At 38.4% G+C, this 27,310-nt stretch overlaps 1 protein-coding gene across 1 annotated transcript in view; it reads right to left on the reverse strand.

Moving 5' to 3' along the window:
- Positions 1–27,310, reverse strand: part of itpr1b (inositol 1,4,5-trisphosphate receptor, type 1b) — a 226,924-nt gene that overhangs the window by 185,909 nt on the left and 13,705 nt on the right. Inside the window, exon 3 of the mRNA XM_079844798.1 lies at positions 24,007–24,077. Within this exon, the coding sequence (XP_079700924.1) occupies positions 24,007–24,077 (71 nt within the window). The remainder of the gene's footprint in view (positions 1–24,006; positions 24,078–27,310) is intronic.

The following is a 27,310-nucleotide window of genomic DNA, read 5'->3' on the forward strand; positions in this document are numbered from 1 at the left end:
TTTTTTTATTGTGACTGTACACAAAAAAAGAAACTTAACAGATTATAATGATCTACAAGTCATTGCCTGAATGATAAAAAACGACAGAGTTATTTGAGTCTCTTTGGCACTGATAAGAAAAAAAGCCGGCGCGACCGCCAACTGTTGTTATTTACTCACCATAAAGTTGTTTCTTTCTTTTGCTGAACACAAAACAAGATATTCTGAAGTCTATGGAGGACCAGCATTTGGTTACCAACTTTTTTCTTTTTGTGTGTGTGTGTGTGTGTGTGTTCAGAAGAAGAAAGAAATTCAAGTTTGGAACAACCTGAGTAAATGAATAAATGATGACAGCATTTTCATATTTGGGTGAACAATACCTTTAAAGGCAATTCAACAGACAATTTTTGTTTAACATCAAGCATCTCGTGTCTCCAGTGCCAACAAAGACAAATGTTCATGTTCACTCTCGCTTATTTTGTTTTTCTGTAGTAATCAAAACCGGTCTGAAATACAACGCCCTGTCTGGCGTCTGATGAACAATTAAGAGAATACATGTTCAAAAAATACCTTTATGGAAATGGTTAACATGCTTTTGCTTACCTTCAATTTAAAAATATATATATTTTGAAGAAAATACATTTGTAGGAGTCTAATGACAGTTTTACTCCATTTTGACAATAGCTTAAAAAAGCATATGTTAGATATGAATAAGTTAGCAAAGCTCTTATTGACACCAGTCAGTGATCACTATCTTGTTGCCCTGACTGTGGTCATCGCTAAAATTCACAGGACAAAAAATGAACGGGTCCTTCCTGACTAAGGCCAATATGCTAGTAGGCCTCTGCTCATCACAGGACCCTGGGACTACATTTGTAGCTGTGACCCAGGATCAGAAAGGAAGGGCAAACTTTTGAATGACACTCTAAGGCCTTCTGGAAACCAGGCCTTTTAAACAGCTTAAGCAGGCTATTAATACCATGAGGGATCTAAAGATTTAGTGGTAACACTCTCTCAAAGCAGAAGTACAGTGAACAAACCTGGCCACTACTGTTCTGCTACAGCTACCTGAAGAAAGCAGAAGAAAGAAAGGAGGAAAAAAGGATTCTTGTATGACTCTGAAAAAGCTCAAGTGTTTCCTCCATTACAGCCTTGCTCATAACAGCAGTATTATAGTATTTAGGCAATACAGTGTTCACAATATTGTGAAATGCCACAATATTTTTATCATAAAAATATATAATGTATAAAAAATGTATAGTAATAACATTTATACATATAAATACAATACAATATAATATATAATAAATTAATATACAATACAAGGCAATGCAATATAATATAAATTATAATATAATTTAATATAATATAATTCATACAATAGAATATAATATAATTCATATAACATAAATTGTTTAGTTTTTTTACATATTTAAAGATTTATGTATATATTCATATATATAAAATTAATCGTACACTTATTGTGAAATAAAGCATATGACATTTATCTCATTAAACACTTTCATTTGGTCATAATTTGCAATATCCAAATTAAACAATCAGATTGAAGGGTGATTCTCACAAAACTGTATTTTCTGCACGCTTCAAGGATCATTGGAGACTCCAAAATGACACCAAATAACCAAATATAAGGAGTCCATATAATTCTAGTATGTAATACATTTATACACACCTAAGCACCCATGAAAAACATTACATAAAAAACTTTACGGCATTCACAGTGTGTAGTATGTGTACAGACCAACAATAACGAACGTGATTGATTTCATTTTAGATGTCAAGCTGCGATACCACACGGAGATGGCAAAAAAACCTCCCAAATCAACTGCTTTGACTGCATCATCCTACGATTACTAATCACAACAACGTACATATGACAAAATCAAACATTATCCTTCCTGACTGAGTGTGTGTGGAAACAACACAAATGTACTGTGTGTCTGTACATGAATGCAGTGTGCGATCAGTGATTGAGAGTGCGCACACACACGGTTTGTTGTTTGGTGCATCAGACACTCACGCGCTTACTGTACGACTCCGGGACGTCACCAAAATTACGCTCTTCAGAAACAATCGCAGAATATGACAGAGCTCGTGTTTTAAAGCAAAGCACACACTGGAATGAATAATTCACTAAAAACGCATGCAAGTCTCTGTTCTCTCTGATATGTGTGATGTGATCAGCCTGGCCTTCTTTACATTAGCGCTGTTTTTTGAATGAATTCGCTTACTGGATCACTGAACACTTTCCCAGAGTTTAACGGCTTTAAATGGCCTGATCACAAACAGGGAAGAAGAATCGGGTTATAGAGTTAGAATGGAAATTTCCTCTTACCAGGGTTACAGGGGCTGTAGATGCTCAGTGTGATTGTGATAAACCCCCAGACTTCTAACATTATCTAACTCTGTGACGAAAATTACGTTAATGATGCAGCTTCATGTACTTGTGTAATTAATATGCGTTAAATTATTAAATCATTTTAGTTAAGGACTTTAAAATAATTGCATGCGTTAATGTTGATAGCACTAATATATACATACATATACAAGATTATATATATATAGTGTTTACAAAATACTAAATATATATACACAAAATGTCAAAAGTATCCTTAAAATTAAAATGCATTAAATGAGAAATACTCAACCCCACTGCAAAAACAGAGAATTTACATTAAAAAAATACCATGAATATCTAGGGTGAACGTGTTTGTTGATTCTGGAACAACATTCCAATTAACTAATCAGATTTGAGCGACTAGTTTGCAGTTTATGTTAAGTTTAGGCTTGACAGCCAGGGATAGGTGCTTCTACATTCAGTATAAAACATTTCCCTCTGATTTTAGGGATAAATTATGGGTTGGTTTAGGTGAAGGGTTAGGACTAGATTTTTGGACAGATATGTTGTTGCAGGATCAACAATACATGTTGATCAAGGACCACGTCTAACTTGGCAAAATCATGGTGAGCTGAATATCTATCTAGCTATTCACACAAAACAACCACTCAAGCAAAGGTAATGTAACATATCCCATCAAGTTTACGCTGTTGTTCTGATGATGTATTTGACATTTAGGCTGATGTCATTGTCTATAATTTTAGCCTTGTCTCATCCTGTATGAAAAAACCTGTGGTAGACACCAGGCCTGATGTGTCTCTGTCCAACTACACACTACACAGCTGTGCCTTATCAATCAAACAGGAAGTACATCAGCAGATGTCTATTCAGCGGTGTGTGACAGCTGTGTTGTGACACCAGCCCTTGTAAAATTAATAAAAAATGAATATTCATTTATTTAACCCTAAAAAGGACATTTACCTCAAGGGCATTTACACATTGTCCATCCTTGGCAACTAATTAAAGCTATTTATATATACACAGTATCTTTTTTTATTTAAAGTTTGACCTTTTTCCTGAAGAAAACATATTAATAGATCTACAAATAAAATAAAAATGATTTACCCCAAAAAACAAAAAAAACAAATTATTATTAAGAAAGCACAAAATGATTGCTAAAAATAATTGTAATAAAATAATGTAATTTAAAAAAAAAAATATATGCATTTTTTTTATGAACCTATAATGTAGCCTTTGGTCACACTACACAACTCCATAAGCTACACTATTATGACAACAGCTGAGCCACTTTCACGCTACTGAAAAAATGCAGTTAGGTTAGCAGGAAACCGTGCTTCCCTGTGAACAGCGTTTGAACTGTGAACCCTCAGCTACCAGTCTGAGTTTCAGTTCAGCAAAAAATGTTCTATTCAAGAAACGCTTCCCCACAAGATTATGACAGTAACATCACCCGCAGCTGGTTACAGTAAGACTTTATGTGCATATATGCCTGCGTTCGGCGCAGCTTGTGTTATTCAAAGCCAGTAATGAAATGGGTACTTTTCCTAATATTTGCATATGGTATCAGTAATAATGTGACAGCCATCTGCTGTGTCCACAGCTAACAGTTCTGCAGAGCATTAGTCACGATCAGAGCAAACATGACCTTGCTATATCACAAACTTATCAAGGCAGACACTTTGTATTTGACTAGATACATCCAATTAAGTCTAATTTCCATCAATGGCACTGCAGAATGTTTAGCCATAAATGTTTTTGGCTTATGTCCTGCATGGTAAAAATAATTTTTAAAGGGCCCTATCATACACCCGGCGCAATGCGACGCCAGGCGCAGTGCAAGTGTTTTTTGTTAGTTTCAGCCCGACGCAGTTATCATTTTCACATCCAGCGGCACATTGTTTAAATAGCAAATGCTCTTGCGCCCATCTGTTCTGGTCAGAAAATGAGGTGTGTTCAGGTGCATCGCTGGCAAGTGATATTTATCGATATTTCGATATGTATCGATACTGAAATATCTGAAACGATACGATACTCCTTTTCTACAGTATCGACACCAGCTGCGCTCTACTCTCCGACCGACAGCGAGTTGACACGCACCCGCCTCCTCTCATTCAGTCCGGTTAACCCTTTGAACACGGCGAGCGCGTTGGCGCATTCTGCTGGATTTTTCCTTATGACAGCGTGTTAGTGTTGGTGTGACCGGTCTGAATTTCGCGCGGGATTGCACATAATTCTACTCCTTCCTGCAGATTTCACGCTGGCATCTGAAGCGCACACACATAACGTAATAAAGCCGCCTCTGACATACAAGTGCAAAAAATGAGCTCCTTTTTCCAGCTTATTAATGGTCAAATACACTCAAAAAATATCTCAATGCCCATCTTGGTGAGTACTAACGTAAACACAGTCGTAAACAGTTCAGAAGAATGAGTAACAGGAACAGTGTTTGGGATCCATGCGCGTCAGGTCTTAAAGGGACAGCAGTTATTTATTATTCATACTACAAAAAGACAAACGACCACTTACTGCTCTTGACTGATTAACTTGTGTAACTCTAATGGATTACTCTGTATTACATTTTTTTACAATTAAGATTAACCAATGTTATTTTAAATGTGCTTACTTTGTTATTTTTATATTCAGTTTCTTACCTGAATATTGTTAGACCTAGGCCTACCTGAAAAAATAAAGCAGTCTATTTCATTTGTATCTTTATTCTGTTGTATTTATTTGTGATATTGTTCGTAATTTGTTTATTTGTTCTTATTTTATTACTGTTTACTCATCTTTTTAAATTCAATTTAACATTTGAAATCAAGCCTCCTTGTGCTGTATGTAAGCTATTGCAACACAATTAGTTAGCAAATATGTGTAAGATAATTGTAATGGGAATTGATCAATGTTTATATATGAGAAAAAGCTTAAAAGCTTTATCATATAACATGCTTTTTCAGAATAAATTTTTAATTGCCTAGACTTTCAATAGACAGACAAAAAAGCAATTATATTAAAAATATCTATTTGACAGTATATGCCCCGTGGTATCGAAAATGGTATCGAATATCGATACTTTTTTAGGTATCTTTTCGAAGTTAGAAATTCCAGTATCGTGACAACACTATTGTTGGCACGTTGCTATTTTGAGGCAACTGAAAACGACTGCACCATGGATCAACAAAAACCTGGTCTAAAGTCAATGGCACAGTATTTTTTGTGTTATTTAAAGGGCACATTAATAATATGCGCCAATATGCAGGTGCATAACGCACGTACACTCTGCTTGTTACACACACAGGGATGCAGCACACCAATATTTTTAAATATTAAAAATAAAAGGATTCCTCTCTGTAGAAGCGTTCAGTCTTTCTGCTAAAAAGTCTTTATCCATTTAAATAGCGGATCTGCCATGGTGCAAGCACAACTGGCTTTTAAAGGGAATGGTAGATGAGACTCCGATTGGTTTATTGCACGTTACCCCCAAAACACACCCATGACTCATTAAGAGACTAGGTACAAACCCTTTGGACCATGCGCCTTGCGCGGCGACCTGTTTTTCCATTGTTAAACTAGAAAAAATGGATCCGGACATGCCCTAAGTGCACCTGATCCATGCGCTCAGGTTGTTAAAATAGGACCCAAAGTGTTGGATTGTGGCTTTTAGGATTGTTTTTTTTTTTTTTTACCAGAGAATAAACAAAGAAATAATATATGGATATACTTCAAGATATAAAAAGGGTGAGTAAATGTGGGTGAACTATCCCATTAATAAATGGTTTTACATAAACTTTACTTGAGCCAGTCATTTGCTGAACTCTGGGCCAGAAATGTTCTTCAATCTAACATTTGGAGGCTGAAATTTGGCAGACCGAAGTCATTTAACATTTAATGCGTCTTGGGGAAGAACATTGCAGCCGGAGCTACTTCTCTCTGTTTATGTCTATGGCGAGTCAAGCAGGGACTGTGCTCCTCCGCAGCGGTTCCTACCAGACCGGCCTGAAATAGCCCCAATATATAAGTGTACCATAATGATTCAGGGTAAGACGAAAAACACGGTTTGGAAAATGGATTCATGTTGTACATTCTCATTATATCATTTTTGTAGATCTTGAATACAAAACATGTTACGGACAGCAGCTTTAAAAAAAGCTCAGGGTGTCAAGTAGCAGAAAAGGGCAGTCAGGAGATGTGTAGCTGATAACAAAAAGCCTGAAACAGTAGCTGGGTGGAGAATAGCTGAAGGAGGAGGCCATATTTTTGTTACAGTGTATGAAGAAGCATGACTGGTTATCTGCCAGTGTCATAAAATACCAGTGTAAGGGAACTAACTGGGTAAGGAAATAGGCTACTACTATTCAACAACAGACATAAACTGAACACATTTCAAAGACATTTGATGAACAGAAATGGAATGAACAGAGTGGGGGTCCATATCAAAAGTAGCAGTTAGTATGTATTGTTTCCACCAAGTGTTTTAAAGGGATCGTACACCCAAAAAGGACAATTCTGTCATCATTTAATCACCCTCAAGTTGTTCAAAACCTGTATGAATTTCTGTCTTCTGCTGAACACAAAACAAGATATTTGGAAGAATATGGCTAACCAAACAGTTGATGGATCCCATTGACTTCCATAGTATAGAAAAAATACTATGGAAGTCAATGGGGCCCATCTGTTTGGTTCAAAATATCTTCTTTATAATTATCTTTAAAACTGAGTTTATATTAATAGGTTTCTTGGTTGAAAAGCACAGAAGCAAACACACAAAGAAAATATCTTCAAAAATGTTTATTTAGAGGCCATAAAAATGACAAAATACATACCAAATAATTTTTTCCGTGGCTTACAAGGTAGGGTAGGCATTTTTTTAATAAACACGTTTTGTTATACTAGTTGAAAAAGTTAAACTTTACATGTTGATAGCAATCAATAAAAGAAGGGGATTAAATATTAAAATGTCCATCTTCTGTGGAAATCTCAGGACCAAAAAAATGTCCAAATGCAATATGATGTCCAACCTGCCTGTCAACATATGTATTTCCTCCTCGCACCCTGCTCGTGCAGACATCACACATAATCGTAATTACAAGATGGCAAACCCATGACTAGGGCTGCAGCTATCGATTCTTTTTGTAATCGATTAATCTATCACTTAATCGATCGATTAATCGGATGATTTTTTTTCCCGTGTTTTTAAACAACCAAAACAAATAATGCATAACAAAAATGAAGAGGAAAAGCTATTTAATTTATTAATATGCACAACAGGTTTCATGCTGTAATCTAGCGCTGACATCAAAGTAAATATCTTTTATGTAGATTTCTACAGCTGCAGCATTTACCATTAGGCTACTAACAAATAATATATCATATGTGGTGAGCCTATTTGCTATGGTAACCTAGCAACCTGTGTGTGTGTGTGTGTGTGTGTGTGTGTGTGTGTGTGTGTGTGTGTGTGTGTGTGTGTGTGTGTGTGTGTGTGTGTGTGTGTGTGTGTGTGTGTGTGTGTGTGTGTGTGTGTGTGTGTGTGTGTGTGTGTGTGTGTGTGTGTGTGTGTGTGTGTGTGTGTGTGTGTGTGTGTGCGCGCCATTGCAGTTTGGTACAGCAGAAATACATACATTCATTTTTAATAGAACCCTGCATTTGGCTTGCATCACTTGCATAGCAGTGCATTTAAGGTGAAGCATCCGTTCGAAAAATCGCGTCACAACATCATGTCCCGGTATATACAGTGAATGCAAGCTGAAATTATTGTTGCGTGGCTACATAACCGTTTAAGCATATGTGATGCATTGCCACGATTGGTCTGACTGGCGCGAGAGAGAGAGGAGGGTGCGTGTGTGTGTGTATGTTACTGATTTTCCACTATCAGTTCTGCGCTGCTCTCCGCGCGCGATCTTCACGCGAAAAGAGGTCTGCCTTCAGGGCGCGCGCTCGTTGTCAGAGACGCGACACGGCTCAACTCTCCGTGTCACAGAAAAAAGCTGAGCACTGAACGGATAAGTTTTCCGTATTGCTGTTTTTGAATAGTGCACAACCGCTTCAATGTTCAAACTGGCAAGGCTTTAAAAGCATTTACTTGACAAACTTTATGAGGATGAAAGTGAAAGCGATCTGGCTTCGGGGGTTGCACGCGCCGCGTGTGTGTGTGGCAGCTATAAGAACGGTAATCAACTTACATAAACTGTGTAAAACACGCAGTTACTATAGTGATTCTGGGCATCTAGAATCTAAACTAAATTCAAAATGTATCATGCGCTATGGTGTGCTTCCTGAACATTGAACAGCGGTCCGTGTGAATCAGATCCTGCGCGTATAGTGCGCGTCATAGGAATTTAACGAGGCTTCGAGGCAGAATTTTTGCCTCGAGGAATTTTTGTAATCGAGTTAATCGAGTAACTCGATGAATCGTTTCAGCCCTACCCATGACGTAATACCCGGAGCTGTTCATGTCCTCAGACTCGGATTTATGCGTTTCTATATCAACATCGAAATAAACCTGCAGCAGTCAGGTGGTACAAGTAAGAGCTCTGCAAGTTGTTTATGTTTAATGCCGTCTCTCATTACACTTTACAAAACTATTTGCGTTCATGTGTTTTGGAGGAGGCATGGCTTTGGAGACACTCTGAAGGAAGAGTGGGATCTCATGCCAACGCTTGCTTGCTATTGCTAGCCTCTTCGAAATTGCCTTCCTACCTTTAAGTAGTTGACTAGTTATTCAGGCAACCCACTGACTACTCAATTTCGCATCACTAAAGACAATATGGAATTTGGCTTAGATGTATACAGTACACATTCCATGACTACTGAATATTGATTACTGAAAGGTGTAATTAACATTGATGTAGAGTCTGTGCAGCTGGGAAGAGCTGCAAGAATGCTTCTCTCAGTCCACCCATAAACAATGCTTTACTTAATAGACATACAGTACGTTACAGAGGAAAAGCCACATTTTGAAATAAATAAATAAAAAACAATGCAGTTTTTTAAACTAAACATTTGATCATTTAGCATTTGATATTTTAGTTTTGACCAACATTGAAAGCTCAGTATTCAGCCCTTCCAATAATCTTTTGAGGATATATTAAACCAGACAGGGAGAATAATCTGGCTAACTATAGAGGTGTCTGACGCTCAGATTCATCCATCAGTCCCTATAAAAACACAAAATCTGTCCATCAGTCTGTCACACTGAAGCTAAAGTGACGGTCTAATCAAACTGACAGGCACACATGGACACGCTAAGCTACACACGATAAACTCCTGAGCAAACGCCAACACACAGAGCCATACAAAACAAGCTGACAAAGACCCATCCATCTGCCATATACACTCATCCTCATGATGAGCAACCAGAGAGCAGTGTCAGGGGCGACTGATCTGCTGTTTGGAGTATCACGCAGCCCATTCTATAAGCACAAGAACACTAAAGGCCCAGATATACTTCAAGCAAAAATCGAAGAACAAACGAGTGTAGCAATGGAATCAGTAAAAACAAATTCAGGGCAAGTTTGTTTGGGGATTTCGAAACCGATTGTCAAAATATGAATCGATCGGTTAACACAGCACGTTTGAGCTTCAGCAAGAACCAATGAGGTTCATTCTCGTGTTACACAGCATGTTTGAGCTTCTGCAAGAACCAATGAGGTTAATTCTCGTGTTACACAGCACGTTTGAGCTTCTGCAAGAACCAATGGGGTTTATTCTCACACGTCAAGCAGGTTCGGCTGCCTAAATTCAATCTGCTCATCATATGACACGATCAAGTCTCTTCAGAAAGATTAGACTAAACCACTCAATTCATATGGATTAGTTTTACAATCTATTTTTGAAGCGTTAAAGTGGTAGACTGTCAATGGAGGAACAGATTTCACCAAAAAGATATTCATTATTAGGTTAACATTATCAGAATTCTTGCACTCTCTCCAATTCCTCAAGCCAAATAAGCAGAAAGCTTCTCTGAAAAGGAGAACACTACAAGTTCAGCAGGAGCAGGACAGACTTGGACAGAAATAATCACTGACTTGAAGCCAAATTCCAGTTTTATTGCAATTATAAGGGATATAAACGGCCCTCAAAAATGTAAGGATTGTGAATAAAAACAGTTCTACATACGGTATGAGCATTCAAGCACCTCAGTTGGACTTAAAAGGTAATACAACGGTGTGAAGCATGTCAAAACATCAACAATTCACTACAGAAAGAAAACCCCTCAGACTGGGCAAAGACTCCAGATAGTAAACAGACAGAAATGAGCAGCAGTGTCACAGTCAGAGGCTTGAACATTTCACATGCAAAGCATGAAGCCTTAAACAGCTGGTAATGACAGTTAACAACACACATTTCAAAACCTGTTTCCATGCTTGTTTTATCTAATACCATTTCAGTGACAGTCACTGGCTCACAGCTCTCTTTTGCATGCTATATAGCAGAGATGGGAAAATTAAACTATATATTTAGGATGATTACATAAAATAGTTGCTATCATCATAATTAAAGTGCATATATAAAGCATTTAAAAAGGCTAAACATTTTCCTGTAAAAATGTCTGTAACAGATTAACTGTTACTTTGCATTTGCCTAATGATTGTGTGAAGACATGCACAAACACACACTTTTATATATATATATATATATTTTTTTCTTCTTCTTAATTTATTCTTTAAGGCAATTGTATATAGTTTGTTATATGCATACATAAATATGCATGTATTTTACTGTTACATTTGCACAACCAAATCGATGTGTACATATTACAATTCAATGTATAGTTGATAAAAAAAGGAATTGGTCACAATAAGATCATTAAAGGGTTACTTCAGCGATTAAGCATTAAGCTTTGTATCAGTAGAAAACTGGTATATTCAAATTATGGTACTTTCCCCCCTCATATCCCCCTGAGACGAGAGAATTATGCATTTTATTTCTGAAAAAAATCCTCAGATGACGCAAATATCGTAATTTTGCGTCATCTGAGGATTTTTAGCCAGAAGCTAAAGACTACAGCCAGTAGAAGGAGCTAGTTCTGCATGTTATCAACCCGCCCACAGGGGAGGGATCTCACTCGCATGGCCGCTCGGATCAGGCATTAATAACGGAGTGGTGCGGAGCAAAGTGAATGTTTCAACTTTTCAATGAATTCCTATGAAAGTTTAGCTTCCATAGGCAAAGGTGGCAAATCAAAGATGACGGCACGCAGCTCAGTTGTTGAATGGAGCTCTGGCTTTGCTGATATTTTACCACATTAAGTTATCATACTAATTACACTTTTGAAAACAACCTAAGCAAGTATTGGGGGGCCCACGATTGCACAGACGAAAAGAGTGGAGGAACAATTGGAATTGATCAGCTTAAAGGGTTAGTTCACCCAAAAATGAAAATTCTGTCATTAATTACTCACCCTCATGTCGTTGGACACCCGTAAGACCTCCGTTCATATTCGGAACACAAATGAAGATATTTTAGTTGAAAGCTGATGGCTGAGAAAGGCTTCACACAGGCCTCCATTGGCATTCAGTACATTGACACTTCCAAGATCCATGAAAGGCACTTAAAACGTCGTTACAAAGTCTATCTCACCACAGTGGCTCTACAATAATCATACAATGCGACGACAATAGTTTTTGTGCGCAAAAAAAATCAAAATAACACCTTTATCCAACTTGTTCTCGACTTCCGTGTATGCCTCCACGACGCATGCGCGAGAATATGACGCAGAAGCGATTTGTTTACGAGCAGAGGAAGACGCGCGTGTCTAAGCTGTTGGATTCTACATTGATCGTGCTTTAGGTCTCGGCGTAGTTCTCAAAATGGAGCTTAAGTGTGTATTTCATCGATTCCCGAACACCGGCGCTACGTCATATTCTCGCGCATGCGTCGTGGAGGCGCACACGGAAGACAAGAACAAGTTGGATAAAGGTGTTATTTTGATTTTTTTTTGCGCACAAAAACTATTGTCGTCGCATTGTATGATTATTGTAGAGCCACTGTGGTGAGATAGACTTTGTAACGACGTTTTAAGTGCCTTTCATGGATCTTGGAAGTGTCAATGTACTGAATGCCAATGGAGGCCTGTGTGAAGCCTTTCTCAGCCATCAGCTTTCAACTAAAATATCTTCATTTGTGTTCCGAATATGAACGGAGGTCTTACGGGTGTCCAACGACATGAGGGTGAGTAATTAATGACAGAATTTTCATTTTTGGGTGAACTAACCCTTTAACGCTGAGAAACGTTACTAAACAGGAAGATTTGACGGCATTGAATGAGAAACTGTCAGCTGATATTCAGTCGCTTAAGTTGCTACTGACGAAGAAAGATGAGAAAATAGCTATGTTGGAGAAACGAATCGACGATCTTGAACAGCACACGAGAATGAACGACCTCATTATAACTGGCTTGGAAACGAAACACCGTACCTATGCGAGGGTGGTGGATCCAGTGGCAGGAGCCCTTGATGCTAGTGTACCGGAGACAGAGACCCAATCCCTAGAACAGCAGGTTGTTTCATTCTTGGTGAGCAAAGATATTGAAGTTCAGAGTGAAAACTTTTCCGCATGTCACTTGATACCTAGGAAGCGTCATTCTACGATTCCTGGGCCTCCTGCCATCATTGTGCGCTTTGTGAACCACAAACACAAAGTCGCGCTGTTGGGACGGGGGGGGGGGGGGAGATTGAAGGGCACGAAAGTTTACCTCAACGAATATCTCACTAAGAAGAACGCCGATATTGCTAAGGATGCTAGATTACTACGTAACAATGGAAAGATTCAGTCGACATGGACCCGGAACTGCAAAGTGTGGATCAAGATGAATGGATTACGACCAGAGGATGTGAAGGTTTTGGCGATACAGGAATTAAATCAGCTGGATGAATATAAATGAATAAATGATTTATCTCAGCCTCAAGAACTCTTGTTTTCACTGCTGCCGATGGATTGTTCGGATTTCTTGAGTGAAAGGATTAAAGGGTTAGTTCACCCAAAAATGAAAATTCTGTCATTAATTACTCACCCTCATGTCGTTCGACACCCGTAAGACCTCCGTTCATATTCGGAACACAAATGAAGATATTTTTGTTGAAAGCTGATGGCTGAGAAAGGCTTCAGATAGGCCTCCATTGGCATTCAGTACACTTATTCTCCCAAGACCCATAAAAGGCACTTCAAACGTCGTTACAAAGTCTACGATGCGACGACAATAGTTTTTGTGCGCAAAAAAAAATCTAAATAACACCTTTATCCAACTTGTTATTGTTCCGTGTGTGCCTCCACGACGCATGCGCGAGAATATGACGTAGCGCCGGGGTTCGGGAATCCATGAAATGCGCACTTTAGCCTGATTTTGAGAACTACACCGAGACCTAAAGCACGATCAATGTAGAATCCAACAGCTTAGACACGCGCTTCTTCCTCTGCTTGTAAACAAATCGCTTCTGGGTCATGTGTCCGAACGCCGGATCTGCGTCATATTCTCGCGCATGCGTTGTGGAGGCACACACGGAAGACAATAACAAGTTGGATAAAGGTGTTATTTTGATTTTTTTTGCGCACAAAAACTATTGTCGTTGCATCGTACAATTATTGTAGAGCCACTGTGGTGAGATGGACTTTGTAACGACGTTTTAAGTGCCTTTTATGGGTCTTGGGAGAGTAAATGTACTGAATGCCAATGGAGGCCTATCTGAAGCCTTTCTCAGCAATCAGCTTTCAACAACAATATCTTCATCTTCGTGTCGAACGACATGAGGGTGAGTAATTAATGCCAGAATTTTCATTTTTGGGTGAACTAACCCTTTAACCCTGACGTGTTGGTGAAACGTGAGTCCTTTTGGTGTGATGTCGTTCTTACAAGGTACTATCTTATCATTTCCTTACTATGACAACAATTGACTCTAGTTTCATAACAAGTGACTGGAATCACGAAGCACATGTAATAGATTCACGGACTCTGAACCCATTTGAGCTGGACATGGACAACAACTCTCGAATTTATGAAACCTTTTTTAATCCTGACTCTAATAACAATTATTTGAACTCTGTTAACTTGTCGTGTGAATATTATACCGAACAGCAGTTTAATTTCTTGTCTTGCTTGTCTCCAACATATTCTGATCAAACCTCGTTTTCCACGATTCTTGTGAACGCACGTAGTTTCAAAGAAAACTTCGATCACTTTAAAACCTTCTTATCTACCTTGTCACACTCCTTCTCAGTTTTAGCATTTACGGAAACATGGCTCCATAATGACACATCACACCTCTATAATCTATCACACTATAATGCTATTCACTCTTGTAGAGAAATGAAAAGAGGAGGAGGAGTCTCTCTGTACGTGTCTGATTCTTTTAATTATATTCTCAGAAAGGATTTAAGTACTGACTTCAACCTAACATTAGTAGAATCTCTATTTATTGAAATTCCTTCATGTTATTTATTTAAAGGGAAAAGCATTGTGATTGGATGTATCTATAGACCACCTGCTACAGATATAAATACTTTCATTGATGCACTTGATTCAACCTTAGATATCATTTCAAAGGAACATAAGCTCTGTCTGTTACACGGTGACTTTAATTTGAATATCTTACGTGCTGATCACACTGCTACACATGATTTTCTTAATACCCTGTACTCTGTAAATTTCTACCATTTAATCACAAAACCTACTAGGGTTACCACTCACTCAGCTTCTCTTATAGATAATATTTTGTTCAACTCATGTGACTATAAAGTGTCATCAGGGCTGTTATGGTGTGATGTGTCTGACCATTTTCCAGTCTTTCAAAATGATACATTCTGTTTTTCATTCTTGTACTACTAATAATGTGCATGTAAAATATCGAAATTTCTCCCTTAAAAATATTGGAATATTCAAATCAGCCATCAGCTCCATCATATGGGATGAGGTCATGTTGTTGCAGGATGCTATTAAAGCCTATAACTTATTTTTGACTCTCTTTAATTCTGCTCTGGAATCCAGTTTTCCTCTGATAGCTGTGAAATCCAAAGTAGTTAGAGATAAACCCTGGTTTACCGGTGAATTGAGGAAACTATCTAGAAAGAAAAATCGGCTGTATCGCAAGTCTGTCACCAAACCCACTCCTCATAACCTAGAAATATACAAAAAATATAGGAACCAATTCACAAGCTTAATTAAGGCGACTAAAAAAAGGTTTTATGCAGACCAGTTTAATTGTGTCTCTAATGACATTAAATCAACCTGGAACATTATAAATCAGGTACTGTGTCATAATAGGAAGGCTGCATCTGCAACCACAGAGATGAGGGACTATGATAGGTGTCTATCAGACCCCATTGATATAGCTGATGGCTTTAATCATTTTTTTTACCAAAATTGGTTCTGATTTAGCACACAATATCCAGAAGACTGATAATGATCCATGTAGCCAAATAAATGGGCGGTACTCTTCCCTCCCTAATCTTGATCACCCAACTACGCAGGAGGTCCGAGATATTATTTTATCTTTAAAAAACTCAGCCCCTGGCCACGATGGCATTAAGAGTATCCTCCTCAAGGAGACCATTGATCATATTATTCAACCTCTTACTTATGTAATCTCTTTATCATTTCAATCCGGAATTATTCCCCAAGCTCTTAAAATTGCAAAAGTCATTCCCATTTTTAAATCAGGTGATATTAAGGTGTTTAGCAAAGCAATTATCGTCCCATATCCATATTGCCCTGTATCTCTAAAATATTTGAGAAACTCGTCTACGAACGATTAAACAAACATTTAATTGTTAATAACATTATATATAAACACCAATACGGGTTTCGGAAAAAACATTCAACAGAACATGCATTAATACAGCTTGTAAATTATATATCAAATGCCCTGGATAATAAAAAATTTGCTCTCTGTGTTTTTCTCGATTTAAGTAAAGCTTTTGATACTGTTTCACATGATATTTTGATTTCTAAGCTCAATAGATATGGAGTGGAGGTTACTGCCTTAGTTTGGTTCTGCAATTACTTTATTAATAGAGAACAATTTTTTTACCTCAATGGTTTCTTTTCTAAAACTTCTAAAATTTCATTTGGGGTTCCTCAGGGTTCTATTTTGGGTCCTTTATTGTTTCTAATTTATATTAATGATTTATTCCCTTGTTGTAATCATTTCCTACCCTTATTATTCGCTGATGACACCAATCTCATCGCAGTGCACGAGGAATTTGTGCACCCTGATCAAACATGTTAAAGGTCCCATGGCATGGCATTTTTCTATTATTTTATAGTGTTTTCTGAGGTGTACTTATATTATTAGTATGATTTTTACATCATAAAATGTCATAATTTAGAAATAAAAGGCATTTTTCTATACTGCTGTTTGCCCTGTGGCTGAATGCCCTGCTTCAAGAGGCGTGTCTGCTGTGAGACTTCAGTAAAAACGCCCACTGTTGTGATTGGCTGACATCTTTGCATTTTAAATGAGCGGAGGGAGCGTGGTTTAACGAGGCACGAGCAGGCACGAGTCTGCCATAGAGACGGATGGACCTGTGTTCACTTCTCATCAGTTCTCTCAGCATGTCTCAATTCAGGGTGAACTGTTGTAGTTACTAGCATATACTTCAGGTTATTAGTTTATTTCTAGTCGGAGGGGCTGTCACTCATGTCAGAAAGTTAGTAACTTTAGTAAATTATGGATCAGCGCTGACTCGAGACGCGAACCTTTTAGAACGATTCAGTCCGATTTGGTGAACTGGTTCGGTTCACTAAAAAGAACCGATTCAAAAGAATGATTCGTTCGCGAACCGGACATCACGGAGACGAAGCGATTACTAACAAAGTTATTTATAGTAACTACTGAGTTATGAGAGCGCTGTCTGTCAGCGCAAGTTTATTGTGTTTGTATCTGAGAGTTCTGAATAAACACGAGTCCCAGTCACACCGAGTCCTCTTCATCATTATTCTACCAACTTTGTAACACATGCAATGTACCATTACAGCGAGATGAACGAGTTAGTAAGTGTTGAGTATAGCATTATTTCTAGATATGTTCCAATCATATGAATAGCGTCATTGACGCGCATTGAGTAACGTTACACAGCGCAAACAAAGACACAACAGCTGTAATCGAATGTAATCCAGTTTATTCTGGGGAAAGCTGGCTAGCCTAGCTGGATACCCTCACGCTTACCCTCCTTCTGCTTAATCTCACGCCGCGTTTGGTGCCTCCGCTGTGGGCCAGATGCAGTACTGGGGGTCGGGGATGTTGGAGGCCGAGCTTCGGCGTGCGTGAAGTTTATCTCTAAAGATGTGACTGCTGATGTTAAACAGAAAAGACTGTATGCACATTTTAGAACAGATAGACGCGACAAGGACGTACAAAAACACTGACTCACAAGATAGAAAACACGAACACACCTTTCTGTCGGGAGAGAGAGAAGTCGCTGCGTGTCCACAAATAATAAATAATAAGCTACACATAAGAAATCAATGATCACAGATCAGAAGGAACTGAAGAAAGACTTCTGTTTTCATTTGTACATCCAAACACTGAGAAACTGCCAGTGTTCACTCGTTCACAAGTAACGTTAATGATCTCGAGTGTTTGCATGGGTGTGGCAGATTCTCTGGGCGGGGGAAAGGGAGGTAACCGCTCCTGCTTGGACGTCAAACCAGGAGACTTCAGGATTGGCTCGTCTGGCCTGTCATTTTCTCAAAGGCAGAGAGAGACAGCCAGAACTCGGGTTTACACCGATCAACATTTCTATCCACTTGGGGACAATATTCAGGCTAGGGGAACTCATATTAATGTTGAAATACCTCATAAAATGAAAATTTCATGCCATGGGACCTTTAATGACGAGTTAAAAATATTATCAAATTGGTTTCGCACTAACAAGCTAACGCTCAATGTCAAAAAAAGTAATTTTATGATATTTCACAATATTAATAAATTCTATCCTACAGAACATGCTTGTATAGAAATTGATGGAGATCCAGTTATTCAAGTGGCTTCAACAAAATATCTCGGTGTCCTGATTGATGAAGGTTTAACTTGGTCCAAACATGTTGATCTAGTTTGTACAAGATCCTCTAAAATGTTAAATATTCTAAGAATTGTTTTACCTTCAATTCACTCATCTGCTCATTTAACGATTTACTATAGCTTTTTATTCCCCTTTATGAATTATTGCAACATTGTCTGGGGTGCTACTTTTCCCACGTATCTCGCAAGAATTTCAAAAATTCAGAAGAAGTTCTTGCGTATGATTTCCTACTCTTCTAAATATGCTCCTTCTGCACCTCTATTTCCTAGATTCAAGATTCTTCCAATTGAGAAAGTCAATGTTTATTTATCATGCATATTTATTCATAAGTTTATTTACAAGAGAGAAGACCTTCCACCAACATTACAACACTTTTTTAGTTTTATTTCAGATACTATCCATCAAACAAGGCATAGAGAAATAAATCTTGTTTTACCGTTCTCTAGAACTTCAGGTCATAAAACTGACCTCAGTTTTAGGGGTCCTCAATTATGGAGTAAATTAAGTTTGTCTTTAAGATCCTTAAGATCTATGTCGTCTTTATTCGTCTTTAAAAAACAGTTGAAAGACCTTTTGATTTTACTATGACAGCCTTTTGTTATTGTTTCCTGCAGTATTCTTCATATGCTGCTCTTCACTTTTGATCCTCCTTTACCATCACCTTTACCTTTCAACAACTGTAACTTTAAGTTAAAAGGATAATCAGGCTTCTGAAAATGTGTTTTTCACCCTTTTTTATTTTTATTATTCAACTTATTTGTCTGCGTGTCTTTTTTGTTTTTTCGTGTAAGTGGAGTGGAACTCTGTATAAACCCAATTGGGTTTCGTTCCACCCCTTGTACTGTATCCATGTGATATCCGTGCAGAACAAATAAATAAATAAATGATCTGAAAACGCGCCAGACTGGACACGTGCTGAGAATGACTGCCGCGCTTACCTCAGCTCTGCTCAGCTCTTACTTCGAATGAAATCTGACTCCTGCTGCGTTTGTTCCGAGCCTTTCGTTCGGCTCACTCACACTTTATTGAAAAGACACGTTCAGTTTTTAATTGTAGTGTTTATTCTCTAACTGAACTAAATTATTGTATTATTATGAAGATCAAAACGACGGTGGGGGCAGTATAGGGAGTGGCCAGTATAGGGAGTGGCCTCATAGGGCATCTTCCCAATGCTGAAGTACCCCTTTAAGATGCATTTAAAACATAGATAATGCGGATTTCAATTTCATGCAAACTAACGTTTCCACACTGAAAAGGTGTTACCCTGAAATGATCTCCAAATTCTATTTCTGTTTGACCTAACCCATAAAAAAGACCTAGTCTGTCAGTTTTAGTAACCTAATTTAGTCCGATTATATAACTTTTTTTGACTGGAATAAAACCATTTGTAGATATTACAACATTGAATACTTTTCAGGTTAAGGTTAACTAAAACACTCACACAATTATTAAGTGCTGTCAGTGCCCTATCGCAACTCAGCTTGCAGCTTTTCTTTTTAATTGACACCCTGTTGCTGACCAGAATCAGCCAATTCGGATCTAAGCATCCCCAACATATCAAGCTACAATATGTGACCCTGGACCACAAAACCAGTCATAAGTCGCACAGGTATATTTATGGCAATGGCCAACAATACATTGCATGGGTCAAAATTCTCGATTTTTCTTTTATGCCAAAAATCATTTGGATATTAAGTTAAGATCCTGTTCCATGAAGATATTTTGTAAATTTCCTACTGTAAATATATCAAAAATGTATTATTAGTAGTCATATGCATTGCTAAGGACTTCATTTTGACAGCTATAAAGGCCATTTTCTCAATATTAGATTCCTCAGATTCCAGATTTTCAAATAGTTGCATCTCGGCAAACTATTGTCCTATCCTAACAAACCACATCAATGGAAAGCTTATTAATTACTATGACATATACATCTCCATTTAAAAAAATTACCCTTATGGTTTTGTGGTCCAAGGTCACATATGTCAGGCTGTCATAAGAGCAATATACACAAGCACAAGGTTAGCTAACTTCTGTCAGGTTTCATCTTTAGGAAGAGAAATAAGTCCCTTTTCCACCGGACAAAGTTCAGTTCCATCAACCACACCTGAACCAGCTAATCAAGGTCTTCAAGTTCACCAAAGAAATGACAGATAGGTATGTTATTGCATGAGCTATTTCTAGCAATTGCATTTTGTTGCATCATTCTCATTTGCACTACATTGAATATAACCATCTTCGACATTTCTATTTTGCCAAAATTGGGTGAGATATCACTCAAGTGAAAACACAAACAGATAACAGCACCTTTATATAGCACCTTTTAAAAGGGTTTTACAGACAACATACGCTTATGGCACCTGGGATTCCCTTCTGATTTCCTATTTAATGTCCATCCTGCATAGTTTCAAAGAAAAAACACAACCCAGGTAGCCTGACGTCATCATACTCAGATTCTAGTCAGAATATGCGTCTGCTCCTGCTCCATTGGGCTGTGATTATGGGGTGTGTTTCAACCGAACCAGGAAAGAAAATGCCTCTGCACTCAATTGGATAGACCTACAACCAATCAGAGCAACGGAGTAAGTGACGTATGTCAACAGAACTCAACTGCACACACGCTGAAAGAAGTAGAAGAAGAAGATGAGTGTGAACGATCTTTGCCGGTGTTGTAAAAAGAATTTAAGGATACACAGAGTACTTACGATCATCATTTTTGAGAGAAATAGTAAAGATGAATGCATATATGAACAAGTTCTCCATTTAGGATTAGAACAAATTCAACCCAAGCGCTCTTTGGTGACGTGGATGATTATGTATAAAACCCCGCCCTGACAATTTGATTGGTCCAAACAGCTCTGGTTCGAGCATAGTTGCTCCACAACGGATCAAGTCCAGACTGAACTTCCCGACCTCAAATGTTGTGGGCGGGGCTAAGTTCGGCTGGCATCCAGGCTACCAACCAGACTGAAGCTCAAACGTGCTAGTGGTGACATTTCTGCATTTTTTGCACATTTTGCAACACATTCGAAAATTAAAAAGTCCAGTGAGTGGCACTGAAAATGCGTTCAGTAGTAGTCTTCTAACACTTTATTGTGATTGTCCTCCAACAGACAATCTACTGACTAGAAGTAACTTTGCAATTACATGTCAACTTACCCTAACAGTCTACTAATACTCTACTAACACTAAAGAGAGTTAGTAGAAATGTATGTTACTTTTAGTCAACAGAATGTGTTAAAGAGACCATCAAAATAAAGTGAAACCTAATGTACCACCTACACTAAACCCTTATCAAAACCTAACTGATAGTGTTGACAAGATCTATCGTGAGGTAAAAAACCATGTCATTTAATTTTATCTTGCTTCTGAAAGTCTTTTATCATGATTTGTGTTTCATGGGACTCGAGCGCTCTGCATCACAAGTGCAATTCTTTACCAGGTGAGTTACAGAGCAAATTTATTATGTCAGAAAAGCCATACATATGGGGTCTGGTTATGTGGTTATGTGGTATATGCCGCTTTTACTTTGTATTTTGTTTGTTTTATTTGATTAAAAGTTTTTGAACGATCGCCGGTTCCCCCCTCCTTCTTCTCACAACAACAAACTTCGTTACAGTATTACTAAATGCACTAATGGTAAAAATGTATTGAATCCATAACATAGTATTGTGCATGAAACTGCTTGGAAATCAAGTCTTTATTAAAGGTCCCATGGCATGGATTTTTTATTTTATAATGTATTCTGAGGTGTACTTATAGTGTTAGTATGATTTTTACATGAACCTTTAAAATGTCGTAATTTATAAATAAACGGCATTTTTTCTATACTGATGTTTGCCCTCTGGCTGAATGCTCTTTTTTAAGGGACGTGTCTGCTGTGAGACTTCAGTAAAAATGCCCACTGTTGTGATTGGCTGACATCTTTGCATTTGAAATGAGTATTAGATCTTGTAGCAGAGGGGGTGTGGTTTAACGAGGTCTACGAGGTACGAGCCTGCCAGAGAGACGGATGGACCGGAGTTCACTTCTCATCAGTTCTCTCAGCACGTCTCAGTTCAATGAACTGTTGTAGTTACTAGCATATACTACAGGTTATTAGTTTATTTCTAGTCGGAGGGGCTGTCACTCATCTCAGAAAGTTAGTAACTTTAGTAAATGATGGATCAGCGCTGACTCGAGACGCGAACCGTTTAGAACGATTCAGTCCGATTTGGTGAACTGGTTCGACCGGTTCACTAAAAAGAACCCCGGTTCACTAAAAAGAACCGCTTCAAAAGAACGATTTGTTTGCGAACCGGACATCACAGACCAGAGACGGAGCGATTGCTAACAAAGTGATATTGTACTGAGTTGTGAGAGCTGTGCTGTCAGCGCGAGTTTATTTTGTTTGTATCTGAGAGTTCTGAATAAACACGAGTCCCAGTCACGCCGAGCCCGTCTTCCTCCTTATTCTACCAACTTTGTAACACATGTAATGTACCATTACAGCTGTCGAGATGAACGAGTGACGAGTAAGTGTTGATTATAGCATTATTTTTAGATATTTTCCTATCATATGAAAAGCGTCAGTGACGCGCATTGAGTACACAGCGCAAACAAAGACACAACAGCGCAGTAATCGAATGTAATCCAGTTTATTGTGGGGCTAGGCTGGCTAGCCCGGATACGCTCACGCTTACCCCCCTTCTGCTTAATCTCGTGCCGCGTAAGGCGCCTCCGCTGTGGGCCAGATGCAGTACTGGGGGTCGGTGATGTTGAAGGCCGACCGGTCAGTGCAGCCCGAGCCTCGGCGTGCGTGAGGTTTATCTCTAAAGATGTGGCTCTGCCGATGTTGAGCAGAAACTCACGACTGTATGCACATTTTAGAACAGATAGACGTGGCGACGACGTAAAAAAACATTGACTCACAAGATAGAAAACACGAAAACACTGTTCTGTCGAGAGAGAGAGAAGCCGCAGCACGAATAATAAAGTTCTGTGTGAACTTGAATCATTAGCTACACATCAGAAATCACAGATCAGATGGAACTGAAAAAAGACTTGCATGGGCGTGCCAAATTCTCTGGGCGGAGGAAAGGGAGGTAACCGTTCCTGTTATGACGTCATAACAGGACAATTCAAGATCAGCTCGTCTGGGCTGTCATTTTCTCAAAGGCAGAACTCTGTTTACACCGATCAAAATTTCTAGCCACTTGGGGACCACATTCAAGCTAGGGGAAATCATATTAATGTTAAAAACCTAATAAAATGAAAATGTCATGCCATGGGACCTTTAAATCAATAATCTGCCCCTTTAATTATAATTTGGGAAAAATAATAAAAGTTGTTTTAAAGCCACTAGTGTAGTGTTGTCAAAAATACTGAAATTTCTATACTGAAAATATCTGAAACAGTTTCAATACTCCTTGTGCAAGAACCTTTTTTTAATATAACTCTGATTGTATCTGTCTGAATGAAGAAAGTCATATACACCTAGGATGACTTGAGGGTGAGTAAAGTCAGGGGATAATTTTCATTTTTGGGTGAACTATCCCTTTAAATAAGCATAAAAAACATCTTTCACAGAGATATCTAAAATACTTCTGTAAAACACCCCAGAGTCCGCAGTTACAAACACATAAATGTGGCCTTACCTCGAAACTTCTTAGGAGGGTTGTTTAGGTCTCCAGATTCGGGTTGCACCACACAGCGGTCGTCCACCAGACTGCAGAGATGAGAGACATGAGTCAGAACTTCTCCAGACTTCTCTGGAGGCAAAATATTGAGTATCTCTATTTTCACACAGCTATTTTACAGCTACATAGAGGTCATCTATAGGCTAGCATACCCATAAAAGTTGTCAAAATAACTATAAACATATCAGTTTATATATTATCTAGTCGCACAGCCCATTGCTCAAGGTAAATCACTTTGTCAAGGAAATTATGTGTAGGGTTGTTGAATTTCTCTTACATGCGAAGTATTAGAGTATTGGCATACAAAAAGAGTCTGAAAGAGAAACGATGAGCAAATCAAGAGGTCTTTGTGTTTCCTGAAAGGTTTATCTACTTGAACGTATGAGCCACAGCGTTATCTTTTCCATTTGTTCAAATCAAATGTCAATTTATACAGATCAAATCATTCAGTGATAATGTAATGACACTAAAATTTGCCTCTCATTATACTTTCTCTATATCTCTATTAGCCAGAATGAGTCACTGGAGATCTAACTCTTACTGGCTACATTCACACAGCATCAAAACACATTTCTGTTCGGTTATGAAACACAGTAGCAACTGAATTATAACCAAAGTGAGTCAGCTCAGCCTATATGAACAGAACTGAAATATTATGGTTGTCAACTTGAATTAGACAGAATGACAGAAAATACGGATATGGTGTGATCAGAATACAAGACACAATTCCTGTTTGGGTTTGGGCGGAGGAGGGAACACATGAACAAAGGAACCAGTACTTTTTGGGGCACATATTTAAGATGATGAATCGGCATGTGCAAAATACCAAACAAGACTATCCTTAATGTATCAATAATCATTATCTGTAGTAACATAGACTGTCTCTGGTAACATCCATCTCAATATTTTAAAGTGAAAATCCAGTAAAACTCTCTGACAGTAACTGTAAGTAAGGGTCTGGTCATGGCCTTATAAATTATTGGCTGCATTTCAAAACCTACTGTGCTGCAAGCCTGAACAACAATTTTTGGGAATCATACACACGTCAGAATAAACAAACCAAACTTGCACAGTATTTCTGGGTATCAAATGCACATTAAACATCTGAAAGGCCTGAAAGGCATGTACAAATCAAAATTCTGTATGCGTGTGTGTGTGTTGTCAAATGGATTAATCGAGATTTATTGTACATAACCCCATAAGCAACAAACTGCGATGCACTGTGTATTCTGACACCTTTCTATCAGAACCAGCATTAACTTCTTGAGCAATTTGAGCTACCACATGTGACAACCTTGGCCGCCCATGACCCTGTCGCCGGTTCACCACTGTTCCTTCCTTGGAGCACTTTTGATAGATACTGACCACTGCAGACTGGGAAGTCTGCATTTTGCAGATGCTCTGACCCAGTCGTCTAGGCCAGGGGTTTTCAAACTTTATGATGCCAAGGACCCCCAAATATGATGAACCTTTATGATGGACCCCCTTCCTAAAATCCATCTATTTTTATGTACGAAAAAACACTTAAGCTGTCAGATAAATAGCAAGTGTGACATTCTAAGTACAACATATTGTTTCCCAACTTAAATTGGTTATTGATGTTGGATGTATAAACCTGAAGAAAAACATTTTGAATTAAAAATCATTTGTATAAGCAACTTTCACAATAAATGTATGCAAGCAGCTTACGTACTGCATTAAGAAAACTGCCTTACAACCCCAGTGAGCAAGATAAAGGGGACTATGGTGATAAAAACTCACTTAAGATACAAAGCAAACATATACAATTCTGCAATGTATAACGCAAGAAAGGAGAGAAACATGAAACAGAAATGAAACAGTTAGAATATTCAGTAGACTTTATCCATTTTTGTTTTGTCTTTTTATTCTCTGAATTTTTCTGGGAACTTTATGGAGGACCCCAGTTTGAAAACCCCTGGTCTAAGCATCACAATTTGGCCCTTGTCAAACCCGCTCAAATCCTTACGCTTGCCCATTTTTCCTGCTTCTAACACATCAACTTTGAGGACAAAATGCTCACTTGCTGCCTAATATATCCCACTAACAGGTGCAATGATGAAGAGATAATCAGTGTTTTTCATAATGTCATATGTCATAATGTTTATCATAATGTTATGCCTGATCGGTGATATATGTGTGTGTGTGTGTGTGTGTGTGTGTGTGTGTGTGTGTGTGTGTGTGTGTGTGTGTGTGTGTGTGTGTGTGTGTGTGTGTGTGTGTGTGTGTGTGTGTGTGTGTGTGTGTGTGTGTGTGTGTGTGTGTGTGTGTGTGTGTGTGTGTGTGTGTGTGTGTGGACTGGTAATCCCTACGTTATGGGGACAAAACTTTGTGTCCCCACAAAGATGGCAATATCCGAAATCCTCATCCTTGTGGGGACATTTTTAGGTCCCCATGAGGAAAACATCTTATAAATCAGACTAAGTGATGTTTTTTGAAAATGTAAAAATGCAGAATGTCTCCTGTGATGGGTAGGTTTAGGGGCAGGGGCAGTGTAGGGGGATAGAATATACGGTATGTACGGTATAAAAACCATTACGCCTATGGAACCATTACGCCATTAGACTCCCCCTGCAACTGCCTCATCGACACGGCATCTCAATAAACCCGTCTCCGGCGTATTGACTCAGATTGTTCGAATATTACAATTAAATAATACTTAAATCGATATGTCATCTTCAATAAACCCGTCTCCAGCGTGTTGCCTCCGATCATTCGAATATTGCACTTTAATAATTATTTAATCAACATCATCCTCAATAAACCCCTCTCCAGCATGTTGCCCCCGGTCCCTCTAATATTCTGATCTATTATGACCTCTGAGCTGTAAAGCTGCCAGAATAATAATAATAATAATCATACGCTGTTTGTTAATTGGCCAGAGGAGAACTGGCACCCGACTGAGCCTGGTTTCTCCCAAGGTTTATTTTTCTCCATTAGGTCACCTGATGGGGTTTTGGTTTCCTTGCCACTGTTGCCTCTGGCTTGGCGTGCTCAGTTGGGGACACTAAATTTTTCAACTAAACATCGAAATAAATCTAAATAATAAACTAAATTAACCATTTAAACTAAATTACTGATTGAATTATTGATCTAAAGCCCACACTGTCACTGTATGATAATTGAAATGAACTGATGACATCAGCGTTTTTTCCAGAATGGCTAGACGGCTGAAGAAAATTATGCTGCATTATTTTTCTGTTAAACACTGTAAAGCTGCTTTGAAACAATCTACATTGTTAAA

Source organism: Gobio gobio (genome assembly GCF_949357685.1).
Source record: "Gobio gobio genome assembly, chromosome: 19".
NCBI lineage: Eukaryota > Metazoa > Chordata > Actinopteri > Cypriniformes > Gobionidae > Gobio > Gobio gobio.